The sequence below is a fragment of the Dunckerocampus dactyliophorus genome, chromosome 8 (assembly GCF_027744805.1).
Source record: "Dunckerocampus dactyliophorus isolate RoL2022-P2 chromosome 8, RoL_Ddac_1.1, whole genome shotgun sequence".
NCBI classification, from domain to species: domain Eukaryota; kingdom Metazoa; phylum Chordata; class Actinopteri; order Syngnathiformes; family Syngnathidae; genus Dunckerocampus; species Dunckerocampus dactyliophorus.
Window position 1 is genome coordinate 14,606,836 of NC_072826.1, and position 14,053 is coordinate 14,620,888.

Here is a 14,053-nt window from a genome sequence, read left to right on the forward strand (position 1 = left end):
ATCTGCCTCTCTCTCACACACCTTTTCCCTCTAATCCCTGCATGGGCTCCCTTCCAAAACAAAGGAGTGCGCTGGCGAGCCCCTCTTCATGCTGTTCTGTGCCATCAAACAGCAAATGGAGAAGGGACCCATAGATGCCATCACTGGCGAGGCGCGCTATTCCCTCAGCGAGGACAAACTTATCCGGCAGCAGACTGAATACAAGACACTGGTGAGTCACAAAGACCCGAATGAGGGAATAAATACATTTTAAAAAATGCAACAGATTGACTGTATTCATATTTCCCTGCTTTCTGAGCAAAGCCTTCAGCAGGAAGAAGTTGAATGATCAGTCGGGTGCAATGAGTGGACAACACATGCAGACATGCATCTCGCATCCCGTGGTGTGTCTTGCGAAAAGGATGCTTTAATAGACCTTGCGCAATATTGGATATGAATCTTTACACTCAGGCACATGTAATGCAGTAATGTAAATGCCAATCGTTTTTGCATAACAACGATTTTTCACTCTGGCAAGAGAATGTGACCGTCGTCCATTGGGATGTTTTATGATGCTAACGTCTTTAGATGAGATTTGATGCAAATTTGCTTTCTTTTGCCTTTGGTTGACGGTGATGAGGAGAAACAAGAGAGGGTGGGGGGGAGCGCTTGTTTTGTTTGAAAGGGTCATGTCACTCAAAGAGAGAAGCGGAGAGAGTAAACAAAACAAATTGGCATTTAGCGGATTCCAAAAATAGAATATAAAGCACCATTTAATAGAGGCCATAATTCACTTACAGTTTTACAGGTGGACTACATGAACCGATCTTTTGCAATTTCCATGGCATGTACCAAAAAGATGAGCTATCATGTCACTATGGTGATCATGGTTTTATTTGTTTCGCATATGCCTAAGAAAATACAATACATTTAAATAAAACACTAAACATAAGTGAATAAATATAAACAGGAGTAAATAGCTGACAGAGCATTGTATAATTATAATAAATGCAGGATATTGATTAAGCAATAAAAAATATATAATAAATTAATGACATAAATTGCTTGATATTGTTGATATTGGCATACGTGCTACCGCTGTTAAAATGAATAAATTATTTATCGTCAGATTTAATATTGCTGTTGTATTATTCCTGAGTGTGGTGAAAATTTCCAAATATGCCAACCGAAAGATGGTCTTTATTTAAAGTATGAATTATTGGGGGGAAAAGCAGACTTTTAACACAAATGTGATCCAGCTGTAGTACAAAAGCTTCTTCTACCATACACAGTAACCAATATTAATTCTGATTATGTGCACACTCCTTGTTAGCACCAGCAGAATGTTTTAGGGGTTGGTCTATAACAGCCTGGCCAATCAGAGCAGGTCATTAGTGCTTCAAAAAGTAAAGCTCCTCAAGGTCTGCCTTCCCAGGACAGAGTTCATCAGCTATGCAAGGCAAATTTACTTTCAAGGCACGTTTCATACCAGCAGTATCCTCACATGCTACACAGTAACAAAAAAAAAAAAAACAACAAAAAAAGCAAGCAGAAAGATATTGCAGGAATATAACAAAAGCCGACGAACATAATAAAAGTGACAAAAAGAAAGTGCTGCTGCGTTTTTTACTGGTGGTTTGCTGCCAAGGTTAGGGAGAGCTTTGTCTGACATTTCAACAAGAATCAAAATATACATACAATACAGACAGTCATGTCTCGGCGCGCTTTGCTCAAGAAAGTAATATAATTTTACAAAGTGAGGTCTGGGTTTGAATATCTGAGCGCACATAATGCCATACAAAGTGGATGAAATCATTACAAAAAAATGAGTCATCAGTGGCCAGGAGTTCTGGCAGTCTGCTCAATAATTCAGTAACGTTTTAGCTATGTTGAGGCGCTCTGAAGGGTAGCTTAATAACTGGCTGCCTCTTCCACCACTGGACCGTCAGTATAACTTCTCCCCAAGGCTTAAAGTTTCATCCGGCGACAGGATGACACCTCTGTGATCGCAGTGTCAGGCAGTAGGAGAGTGTCTCATTACTTGTTTAAAGCCCCTGCCAAAGCTGCACAGTCGCATCCTGAAGGTGTGAAATTACATTTCGGCCTGAGATCCTCTCCAGCGGGATAGTCTGGAGAGAAGCAGCTAATGAAAAGGACTTAGCTGGCAAGTAACACCCTCCTCCTCTCCTGTCTGTCCCCTGCACGGCCAAGACGCTGAGCTGCGTGAACCCGGACAATGAGAACAGCCCGGAGATCGCCGTCAAGGTGCTCAACTGCGACACCATCACACAGGTGAAGGAAAAGATACTGGATGCGGTGTACAAGAACATGCCCTGCTCTCAGCGGCCGCGAGCTGCTGACATGGACTTAGGTGAGGCTGCTGTCATTTCAATAGCACTGTGCAGAATTCGAGGCATCACACTGGCCAAACGTGCTGTGCTTTAGGTGGGACGTGGGCCCAAGCGCACTACGATTAAGTAAATATGATAAAAAACTAAATAGTAGGATACATACAGTTTGACTGTATTGACTGCACAAAAAATTGAAAACCGACATCAACAAAACTTTGGAGATGAGTGGTGCATGGGCCAAGAAAGAAGCCATTACATTTTGGTGACAATCTGGACAAAGGTGCGGACAGTTTTGAGTCACTTTGGCATACGTGTTAAACTCAGACCCGCAGCAATTTCATCTGGCCTGCGGAACTGTTTGGAAATACCATCGAGTTGGCCCGCATCGTGGACCTCAAAAATAAAAGTGCTTGCAACAGTCTGTGTTACCAAGTTAGTTATCCGGTATCAACTACTCCTCTGCCGTTAAAAGTGGCCACAGTATTTTATATAGCACGTATTAAACAACTTTACTCCTCTTCTCTGAATGCTACCAAAGGTAACAATAATTTAACTGTACACGACTAAAAGCGACATCACTTTAAATATTACACCCTGTCTGTACAAAGTAACACTTTAAAGAGGCATAAGACATTCAACAGCGATCATACTAACTACAGCAAAGCATGCTGGGAAACCGTCCATTCCACAGCTGCAAACTCTTCCGATTTACACATCGTGCGGATTGTGATGTTTTTGTGTTGATATAAATACTGTAGCTTTTGCCCTGACGTTGAGAGAATGACGAGGAGGTGGTCGGTCGATCAACAATCACTTTATTCCAGTGGTTCTCAATTATTTTCTGTCATGCACCCCCCAGGGGACAGAAATGTTTTCACGCCACCCCCCTCACCCCATTTGATATTGACAAACTGAGATCTATTTATTTATCTGTACTGTGCAGACTGAACTTGAAAGTGAAACCAGGAAAATGCAACAAAATGGAGAGCTGTGAAGCATCAAAAGTCAAATTGCATTTTGAGTACAATAAATTTGTACATGTTGGCAGGTCTGCAGTAACAATGACAGTGCCCCCTGCCTCTCTTGCCCCCATGACAGTTCGCCGCGGCTCCCGCCCCATTATTTGAGAAGCACTACTTTATTGAAACATACAACCGTGCCAAAACAACCACAGTCATATATCAAAAAAGCAATAACAGAAAGCATAAACTGCCATAATGCACAAGAAAAAAAAGTGAAAAGGCGGAGGTACAAGTCCACGGGTAGCAGAAAGCAAACACTACACTTGCGATGTGACATGTTCACTATTGATTTTATCTCCCTCTAGAGTGGCGGCAGGGTAGGACGGCTCGTGTGGTCCTTCAGGATGAAGACATCACCACAAAGATCGAGGGCGACTGGAAGAGGCTCAACACGCTGCTGCACTACCAGGTGGGCAAGAAATGATTCACAGTGTTTTCTTTTGCTTGATTAGTTTGCTAACTCTGACAGCTACATGCCCTGAATCTTTTTACAACCCTTTTTAATTAGCTGCTCAAGGGCATCACAGTGGATACATACAGCTCATTACGAAGGACGGGGCATTATTCACTCTTATTCATTGCTGCTACCTCACCCCTGTCAACATACTGTATTTTCTTCCACACAGTTGCAAAAACATGCACACATTGCCTATTTGTTTCATATTCTATGTGTTGGTCGGCAGCCTTGGATGAGGCTTTATATTTCTTTGTTGGTTAAACATTGGGTGTTGACTGGCGAGTTTGAGCCAAGTGAATGCCTGGAGTCATACGAGTTCAACAACAACAAAGAAGAAAGACAAAGAAGGATGCATTTGCTGCTCTGACAGGAGGAAATTACCTCCCCTCATCTGGCAAAAGCACAATTTTGCTCTTTCAATTTTAATCTACCAGGTGTGGAAGCAGTCATTATGTGAGAAGTGGGATTTATATTTTTCCTTCTTATATTTATTGATGCATTTGCGAACTCTGTGCATGTTTACAAATGAGATGAATGCCATCCACTGAACACGACCACAGCATACCAACACTGGCAAGTTGTATACTGTGCCTGCATAGACTAAACAGTTATGTTGTTCTTTATATGAGCAAACGGCTGAACAATTTAACTCAAATCAACTACCCACATACACAAATAAGTCAAACCGTACCTTTGACCTTCCAGGTGACCGATCGCTGCGTGGTGGCTTTGGTTCCAAAACAGATGTCATCTTTCAACATTCCTTCCTCAGCCAGCTTCCCAAGGAGCATCAGCAGATACGGTGAGTACTGGAAACTCACAGAAATAAACTGTGATTTATTTTTAACAGCAACAAAGTATAATTTATAGTCACCACAGAGTCATAGTTGCAGATCATTTTTATGTAAACTTTTGTCAGTCAAAATGGAATACAGTATGTCATCCATGGCAAGCGAAAATACGGGTTTGTTTTAAAAAAAAAAAAAAAAGGGGGTGTAAACAAGAAGAGAAACACAATAGTCTTGAGTCAACAAAAGGCCAATCCAGCAGACCAACTTCCAGCTGTCAACCTGACATTTGATCCTCTAGGTGTGGACATGTCCTTCCGCTCCACACCCACCAGCCCCGACAGCCCCCATTCCCGCGTGCCCATGCTGACCCCTGACCTGGAGAGCGGGGTCAAAGTTTGGCACTTGGTCAAGAACCATGACCACGGTGACCAGAAGGAGGGTGAGCGAGGCAGCAAGATGGTGTCTGAGATTTACTTGACCAGGCTTTTGGCCACAAAGGTAGGTTTTTACAATAGTGCAGCAGAATTTGTGATGATATAAACGATAGCATAAATAGATGTTCAAAAGACGACCACAATATGTGTGCCTGCATTACACATCTACTATCTGTTTTTTTCAGGGCACGCTGCAGAAGTTTGTGGACGACCTGTTTGAGACTCTGTTCAGTACCGTGTGTCGAGGCACCGCCCTGCCACTAGCCATCAAATATATGTTTGATTTCCTGGACGAGCAGGCCGACAGACACGGCATCCACGACACAGACGTTCGCCACACCTGGAAGAGCAACTGGTGAGAGGAGAGGTTGCTTTAATTGACTTTATGCGGAAAACTTCAGTCAAAATCGAAGCAAGGCTGCATTTGAAGGTCCTTCATAAAAACATTGCTAAAAGTAAAAATCAGCAAAGTCTCAACGTGAGAGCAACTCTTTCTTACAGCTCTCGTCTTTTTAGCATGACAAGAGAAAAAGACCTTATTGTCTTGCTCACACTGCCTCTCATAAATATAAATATTTACATTTGAATAATCTCCACAAAGCTTATAGTCATACAAGACTGAATTTTAAAACAGTTCTCCGCTTTAACAGCTTTGCTGTTACATTATTCTGCTCTGTTGCTTTACCTAAATATCAATCAAAATAATCATTTTCTCATTATAGCCTTCCCCTACGCTTCTGGGTGAACGTGATCAAAAATCCTCAGTTCGTCTTCGACATCCACAAGAGCAGCATCACGGATGCTTGCCTGTCAGTAGTGGCCCAAACCTTCATGGACTCGTGCTCCACGTCAGAACACCGTCTGGGCAAAGACTCGCCGTCCACCAAGCTACTTTACGCCAAGGACATCCCGCATTACAAAAGCTGGGTAGAAAGGTATGCTTTTATCCAATTGGTGCAGCATTTCCCAATGTAAATCAGACGCAAATGCCACGTAGTTGTACTGCAGATTTGCAATACACTGACAGTGTTTGCGTCGGCTCTCAGGTACTACGCAGACATCAACCGCCTGCCTGCCATCAGTGATCAGGACATGAATGCCTATCTGGCTGAGCAGGCACGCCTCCACTCCAATGAATTCAACGCGCTCAGTGCCCTCCACGAGATCTACACCTACGTCAGCAAATACAGCCAGGAGGTGAGGGCATGTGTACAGCAGAGACTGGAAAATGTGATCAACTCACTCATATTCATAGAGGCGCGAGTGTTTCAAGCAAGTTTTCACCCTGACCTTTAAAGCACACATGTAGGAGGAAAGACGCTATAAAATAGTGAAAGGAATTGGCTACTCGAAGTGGGTGACGATACAATATTATAATAATATTGTGACATTGATTTAACAATACAGCAAAAAATGTATTCTGTCCATAACTACCGTAATTTCCGGACTAACAGAGCGCAGTGGTATTTAAGCCGCACCCACTAAATTCATAGAAGATTTGTACATATATAGGCCGTACCTGTCTATAAGCCACAGGTGTTCACGTCATGACATGGGAAAAGTAGTACACAGAGAGATGTTACACTGAAAGAACTTTTAATTCAATAAATGCTTTTTTCCCCAAACAGTGCTTGTAATGCGGCTAGTTAAACAGTAACGTACCGGAAAAAGTCATTTATCGCTGTCCTCGTCCTGCTCCTGGGAATTAAAACCACTAAAGTCATTCTCTTCAAGTGTTGGAACCGAACAGCCCCACAGTTCCGTCGGCACACACGCTGCCAGTCTCTCTCCTTCCTTGATTATTGCCACCAGCGTCACCCTCGCCCCGGCGCAAATCAGCCCCCGAGCCCGTGCTGTCCTCTCCAGCACGCCCCCCGAAACCCACCAACGACAGTGAACCTGCCAACACCACTTCATGCTGCCAACATCCACCAGCAGACGTGAGCAAAAGCTGCTAGACCAATCGCCTTCAACCTCAAAGTCAAGTCACAAGCACCTTTCCACGCGTTCTTCAGAAATAGTGATGTGTGGATCGATACTGCTGATACCAGATCTTTAGGCTCTAAAATCAATTCTCAAATCAAAAACATTGATACTTCATTTGAGGTAATCCATATCATTAATAGGAACACAGCGGAAACTAACTAAATTATTGAGATCTTGTCTAGATGTTATGCAGTTGTTTAAATTCAATGAATAAATAATGTGGCTTGTACACCAGAAATTACGGTATATATGCGGACCGGCTAAGTTTAAGTCTAGGTTTCCCTCAGCTTTTAATGTAAGATCATAGTAATGCTGCGCTTCCGCAAAACTTATGATATGGAAAGTATTTGGCTGCATATTTTGCTGTTCAGCATAAGTCATTGTTTAATGGCACTGTATATTTAACCGAGCTGGGTGCCTCAGTCAGAATGAGAATACTTTACTTGGTAGCGGATCGTGGAAAATGTTCAGAAGCTGATCAGACTTACAACTCCCACATCTGTGGCTGACTAGAACTTCAGGCTATATTTTAAGATGTGTAGCAAAGCCTGTCTTTGTACACAGCTGTCCTCCGTCAAGTGGTGGGCATACTGTATACACGCAGCAGTCCTATCTAGCGAGGGGTGAATCGTGTCCTTCATGAAAAGTCACAACTTCAAAAGCAAGCATTTGAGTGTCTCTTCTCTGTAATGTGGAGCAAACAAGTGATGCAGTGATTGGTTTTTTTGTTTGGTACTCATGAACAGGACCTAGGGACACATGACTATAAGGACATAATTAAAAACTGACTTTTGAATAACAGGGGATCTTTCAGATTCAGATCAGAGTCATTCTACCAAAACGATTCATAGTCAATCATCAGCTCAAAATATCAGTGCAGTGATTCCCAACCAGGGGTACGTGTACCCCTAGTGGTACACAAGCAAATTGCAGAGAATAGATGGAAACATTGAATTTCCAAGATGACAAGTAAATATTCTGATTCATTTCATATTAAGTCAGACAATATAATGGAACGTGTGTACTACAACTAGTTTCTACAGGGAGACAATAACCCGTGGCACAGCTGCAGTTGCAGTTGTGTTACATTTTACTTTTGGAAAATTATAAACACGTATAAGTGAGGAGGTAATCATGGCATGACAAAAAGGTGTTGGGGTACACAAGACAAGAAAGGTTGGGAAACACAGAAGGGTGTCAGCAGGGGGTTTATTAAAACCAAAATTATGACAATGCTTGATGACAATAATTACATTTTTTCAAATTGTTTTTAATGTTTTTGTTGTAGTTACTTAGTTACTGTAGTTAGACCCATCGATCCTCCAGGCGCATAGGCCACCGACAGCAGTCCGCTAGCGTGCTCTGTCCTGGGCTGCTCTCTTCAGGTCTTTCCCATAATCTTGATGACAGCATCAAGGTCTCGTCGCCAGGTGTTTCTTGGCCTTCCTCTCTTTCGCTTCCTTCCCTTGAGGGTTCCAGTTGAGTGCTTGCCTTGTGGTGTTACTGGCAGGCTTCCTCAGGGTGTGCCCAATCTATCCCCATCTTCTGCACCGGATCTGATCCTCGGCTGGCAGCTGGTTGGTGTGCTGCCACAGGTCTGCGTTGCTGATGGTGTCGGGCCAGCGTATCTGGAGGATCCTTCTCAGGCAGCTGTTGATGAACATTTGCACTTTCCTGATGGTGGTCTTCATTGTCCTCCTTGTCTCTGCTCCATAGAGCAGGACTGACTTGACGTTAGAGTTGAACAGCCGGATCTTTGTGTGCGTTGACACCAGCTTGGAGCTTTGTTTTAGAGACTCATAATATACAGTAGACACACCTTCTCATTAAATGCATTTTCCTTATTTTCATGACTACAGTGTTCCCTCGTTTGTTGCGGGGGATAGGTTCCCAGAATAGCCCGCAATAAGTGAAATACTCGAAGTAGCCAACTTAATTTTTTTAAACAATTATTAATATATAATAATGTATGTTTTAAGGCTGTAAAACCCCTCACCAAATTATGAAGTCACTCATGCGTATTTTTCTCCTGTGACTGTGCCTTTTCATCCTAGCACCGTTCCGCTGTACTGTAGCATTTTTGTACCCTCATTAAAACATACTTCTGCAGTCCTTCGAACCAATGATTCATTTACAAGCTAGCACGCAAGCTAGCAATGACACAGGAGACATGCATGGCGGCACAAAGGAGATTGATTGACAATGGTCTACAGCCAATCAGGACGCAGAAAAATGGGCGGTGCAGACTGACGAGCGAGGGAAGAGAGACACTCAACTTACCACAATGCAATTGTTCTTAAAAGGCCAGGCCTGTAACAGCTTTTGTACACTGTAAAAAACACACAAAAAAGCACCAAAAAAAATCAGCAAAAAAGCAAATCCGCAAAAGGTGAACTGCAATAGAGCGAGGGAATGCTGTATTTACATTGTAGATTCTCAAAACTATGAATGAACACATTTACAATTATGTAAATTATGTAAAAGGTGTGAAATAACTAAATATGTTCTTATGTTTTAGACATGTTATGTCTTGCAAATCATTGGTGTTCTCTCAATGAGCTTCATGAGTTAGTCACCTGAAATGTTTTACACTTCACATCGGTGCCTTGTCAGGGTTACTTAGTGGAATTTCTTGCCTTATTCATGGGGTTGGGACCATGGCGTTGTATTGTGTGTGTGTGTCTAAACCTTTGGCCTGTATTGTAGGTTATATCGTGTATATACTGTAAATGTTTGTGGTGTACATCTATATGAGCAGGGTCCAATGGTTGGCGCTATGATGCCTCCCACAGCTGGACTAGCCAGACACCAGAGTGGCTGCAAGCGTATGTGCTCTCTGATAAGAGTTGGAAAACAAAAATAAACAAAAGCTAAAAACAACACAGAACTCAAGTGGTAAAAGTGATAACACTGAAAATACATACACAAATAACCCTCATGCATACAGTACACCAATCTGGGATGTTATCCATGATGAAATAAGTGCTGGCGTGACTATGTGACTGGCTAAGGAATGCTAATCTCTTGGTTTCAGTTTGTGAGCATTCTAAGTGTGCGTGTTTTTGTGTGTGTGTTAGATCACGGAGGCGCTGGAGCAGGACGAACAGGCCCAGAAGCAGAAGTTGGCATATAAAGTGGAGCAGATCATCTCAGCCATGTGTGCCGAGAGCTGAAACACACGCACCAACATACATCCGCGTGCGTGCACACACACACACACACACACACACACACACACACACACACACACATATACTGTACACGCAGATACACGATTCAAGCATACGCTGGGGTGAGGAGGAGGAAAAGGAAGAGGTGCGCACAGCATGGGCACTAGATGTGCACATGCATCATGTTTATGCCTGCACACAAACACAGAGACTAATGTATGCAGGGATGCTGCAAATGTTATGGACCTAGTACAAATAACAACGTGCATATGATAACCTGCAAAAACAAAGAAATATCTCACACACACACACACACAAACAGCCAATCGTCCCAAAGCATGATGTTTGTATCCAATGTCATTGCATTGCTTAGCAACACACATCCATCTCCTAAAACTGCACCACCCCAGGTAGAAAGAAGATGAATTGGCCATCAAATGTGTTTCAGTGAGCTGTCTTGGCAGCCCGGACAGATGCTAAACTCATTTCTAAAAGTCCCTGGAAGAGTACAACACAGAGAGATGCCAATGTAATGCCACTGCGTATGTAGACTAATGATACTGTAGCTCTCATATGTACAAAATTAAGGTACTAGAGTATCGCTGGCTGGGCGTGATGCTGCCAATGTGAGCATTTAACTCTTAGGTAGGTTCATGCTACAGTAAAACTACTGTGTATTTAATCAAATGTGGATTCTCTCATCTCTGTCAAGGAATGGAAAACGTCAAATTGTTTACCAAGGATGTGCTCACACTTTTCACGTTTGGTTGGGTTGAAACAAACTATTAGTGCGATTTGTTTGATCAAGAGTGAACATTATTGTGCCAAGTGGACCGAAACCTCCCAAAGAGTTTTTGAGAGTAGTTTGACTCGGTCCAATTGAAATGTGAACACTCAAGACACAGACCAGTGTTGAAATGACAGCAGAAATATATAACAGTTAAGTCTGGGACTGTTGTCTTTGTGTGTGCAATGGAGGAACTCCTGGTGCTCTTCTATTTATATTTATTGTGAAGTTCTTCGTCAGATTTCACTGGTAAAAATGTCATCATATGAAGACCAATCCAACAAGCTTAAATCGTATGTTGTTTTGGTTTGGTCACACAGAAATGCTATCCATCTTCAAATCATTTTTATCGGGTGACTTTTGGTCCCACATGAAAGCCAGTGTGACCAACTAAGACTGTACCCACCTTATTATCTGCTTTGGTCCAGACCGGAGAACCAAAGTGTGAACACAGCCTTATTCATTTATTCTTCTCCTTGGCTTTTTCCCCTTCTAACTTCTAACTCACTTCTAACTCATTTATATTATCCTCCCCTTTAAAAATATTATTAACAATCTACATCATCGTACTGAGACTTCACTTTGAAATAGGATATTTTGTGCAGTGCTAATCTATAGCGCACCAATTCTGCAATTCCAAGATAAGTGGAGAACAAATTGAACTGTAGGAGTAACTAATGATGCTATAAGCCTAACCGTGGATCCGATGAGTGTAACACCCCACCCCCAACCCCACCCCCCCACTGCTTGGCTTTCTCAGTCATTGTTTACACTGAGCGTCATACTTGAAATGCACCGCGCATGTGAGATGAGAACACCTGCTGCTCCCGTGAAGTAATTTGGAAAGATTAAGTCAGATAGTGGCGTGGCTGCTGAATTTGACCATTGAGTCCACTTTAAAAGGCAACCTGGACAATGCTGTTTGGGAACAAGCTGCAGAACTTCTAACGCTGGAGACGTCTGCAGTGCAGAGAGCTCCCGCACTATCTATAATGATGGATGCCACTTGCATTCGGATCATTAGCTGGTCCTTGTAAATTTGATGCGCCTCACTGCACTTTTCTCGCTGTCGCATCATCCCGCCCGCCTCCATCTTAAATTGTGTAATTCATGTCTTTTACTCGTACCAGACTGCTGGTGGTCTCTTTGCTGCTGTATTTATAAGAGTGCCATATCTCAATCATGATGAAACCTTCAGCGTGAGGCATCACGCTCCTTCGCAGGGTTTTAAGTTTTCTTCACAACTCACCAAACTGTGACAAAGACAGACGTCCCTTTGCGTGCTTGACGCCGTCTCACGCCTGTTCGTCGCTGTCCATGTGGAGGGCTTGTCATTTTTGCCAATCCAGGATCAGCGGCGTTGTCTGATGTGCACCCCCCATCAATTCATGTTAGAATGAAGAAAACAAAATCATGAAAAAAAAGGCCTACAGTTTAAATGTTGAAATATGTCAAAGGACCCATCTGTTTTACGTGTGCTTTGATAAGTTATAAATGTGTCGTGCAATAAACTGTCAGACGTGTTTTTTAAACTATATATTATTGTATAAATATTGTACATACAAAACACTCCTATTTTGCAAGCAAAAAAGTCACTTTTTACTGTTGTTATACATTAAATTGAACAGCTGATGGTACAAATTTTTGCCTGGTTTCTTTTGTGTTAATGGACGGTGATTACTTCTTTAAAGACAAGCCGACAAAGTTCTTCCAAAATGAAATATATCACAGTGAATTGCCTCTCGAATGTCGACTGGGCCTGTCTGTTTTGTGTTTTGAGAAGACTTTCGCTGTGCGGTCATTTTCAGGCCAATTTTAGCACTGATGAGCTCCCTATCTTATTATGTGAAAAGTTCACTGGCAGGATGACTCACTTGATAACTGGCCTTTCAATAGAAGGCTTTATGAAGTGAGATGACTACAGTCTTCTCAGGGCACTGAATCGATCGCAACTGGACTGTTCAGGTTGTCTTAGAAGACAACTGTCCCATCTGGTCTGAGCATGAACTGATGAAGCCTGCTCGGATGAGAGACGAAATGTCTTCTAAGACAACCTGAACAGTCAAGTTGTGCTCTTATGCAACGCTCTGAGAAGACAATGACCTGAATTAATGCCAAAATTAACGGACATGTTAAAGGAATTTTGCCCATCATCCACAATCTTCATGTGAGACACGAACACGTGTGTCTTTCTCTTTTCTGTGCATTTTAAAAGATACAAAAACAGATAAAAACAGACAGTTCATTACTGCCTGTATGCAAACCACTTATTCCGTCTATAAAGCCGTCTGAAAAAGCCTCCAAAAAGCACCAATAATGACCTATTTACATATAATGTGACGTGCATAAAACCAAGCTACAGTGACATTGTTATTATTATTATTATTGACATTGTTAATATGTGAACTATGTTACTGGCGCATTGACACTTAGCCAGAACACACTGGCTAGCTACTAGCCGGCTAGCGACTAGCTTCACCACAGACTCACCTGCAGCACGTCAGCGTCGCGCTCACCACGCCTTAGACCACTCCAAAAAAGGTAATGTTACATATTTGAGCTAACACCACTGCTGCTGAGTTTTTTTTCTGTGTTTGGAAAAGTTAATGCTAGGTGTAGGCGTTGGTTTCTATGTTGTACTGTATTTGAAATCAATGCGCCGAGGAAGGAAGTTCCGGTAATGCTTAAAAATGGCCAAAATACACAAAATACTGTAAGTGTTTCATGTTATGAATGTGCCTGTTACTACCTGGTCACAGCACGGATATAAAACTGTTGGAGGTTTTTTAATAGTGGTCTTTTTAGGCGGCATAGGTGGATCCCTTTACTTGCAGTAATGAGCTGTCTCTTTTTATCTGTTTTTATACGTTTAGCACGCACAGAAAAGAGAAAGACGTGTTCGTGTCTCACATAAGGATTGTGGATTCCAAAAAATTCCAATTTGCTTTGAAGAAACAGAGCATAATGTTATCGATTTATTTTTTAATTAGAAAATAAGAGATGAAAAATAAATCCATTAACACGAGGCACTTGAAGAAAAACACCATGAAAATCTATCCAACTACAGTGATGGGGA

At 42.3% G+C, this 14,053-nt stretch overlaps 1 protein-coding gene across 1 annotated transcript in view; it reads left to right on the forward strand.

Moving 5' to 3' along the window:
- LOC129185821 (plexin-A2-like) overlaps positions 1–12,668 on the forward strand; it is a 103,563-nt gene extending 90,895 nt beyond the window's left edge. Inside the window, exons 24-32 of the mRNA XM_054783293.1 lie at positions 65–211; positions 2,191–2,350; positions 3,658–3,761; positions 4,515–4,611; positions 4,899–5,098; positions 5,220–5,389; positions 5,757–5,969; positions 6,081–6,231; positions 10,098–12,668. Of these exons, the coding sequence (XP_054639268.1) occupies positions 65–211; positions 2,191–2,350; positions 3,658–3,761; positions 4,515–4,611; positions 4,899–5,098; positions 5,220–5,389; positions 5,757–5,969; positions 6,081–6,231; positions 10,098–10,193 (1,338 nt within the window). The 3' untranslated portion in view covers positions 10,194–12,668. The remainder of the gene's footprint in view (positions 1–64; positions 212–2,190; positions 2,351–3,657; positions 3,762–4,514; positions 4,612–4,898; positions 5,099–5,219; positions 5,390–5,756; positions 5,970–6,080; positions 6,232–10,097) is intronic.
- The last annotated feature ends 1,385 nt before the right edge of the window (positions 12,669–14,053 follow it).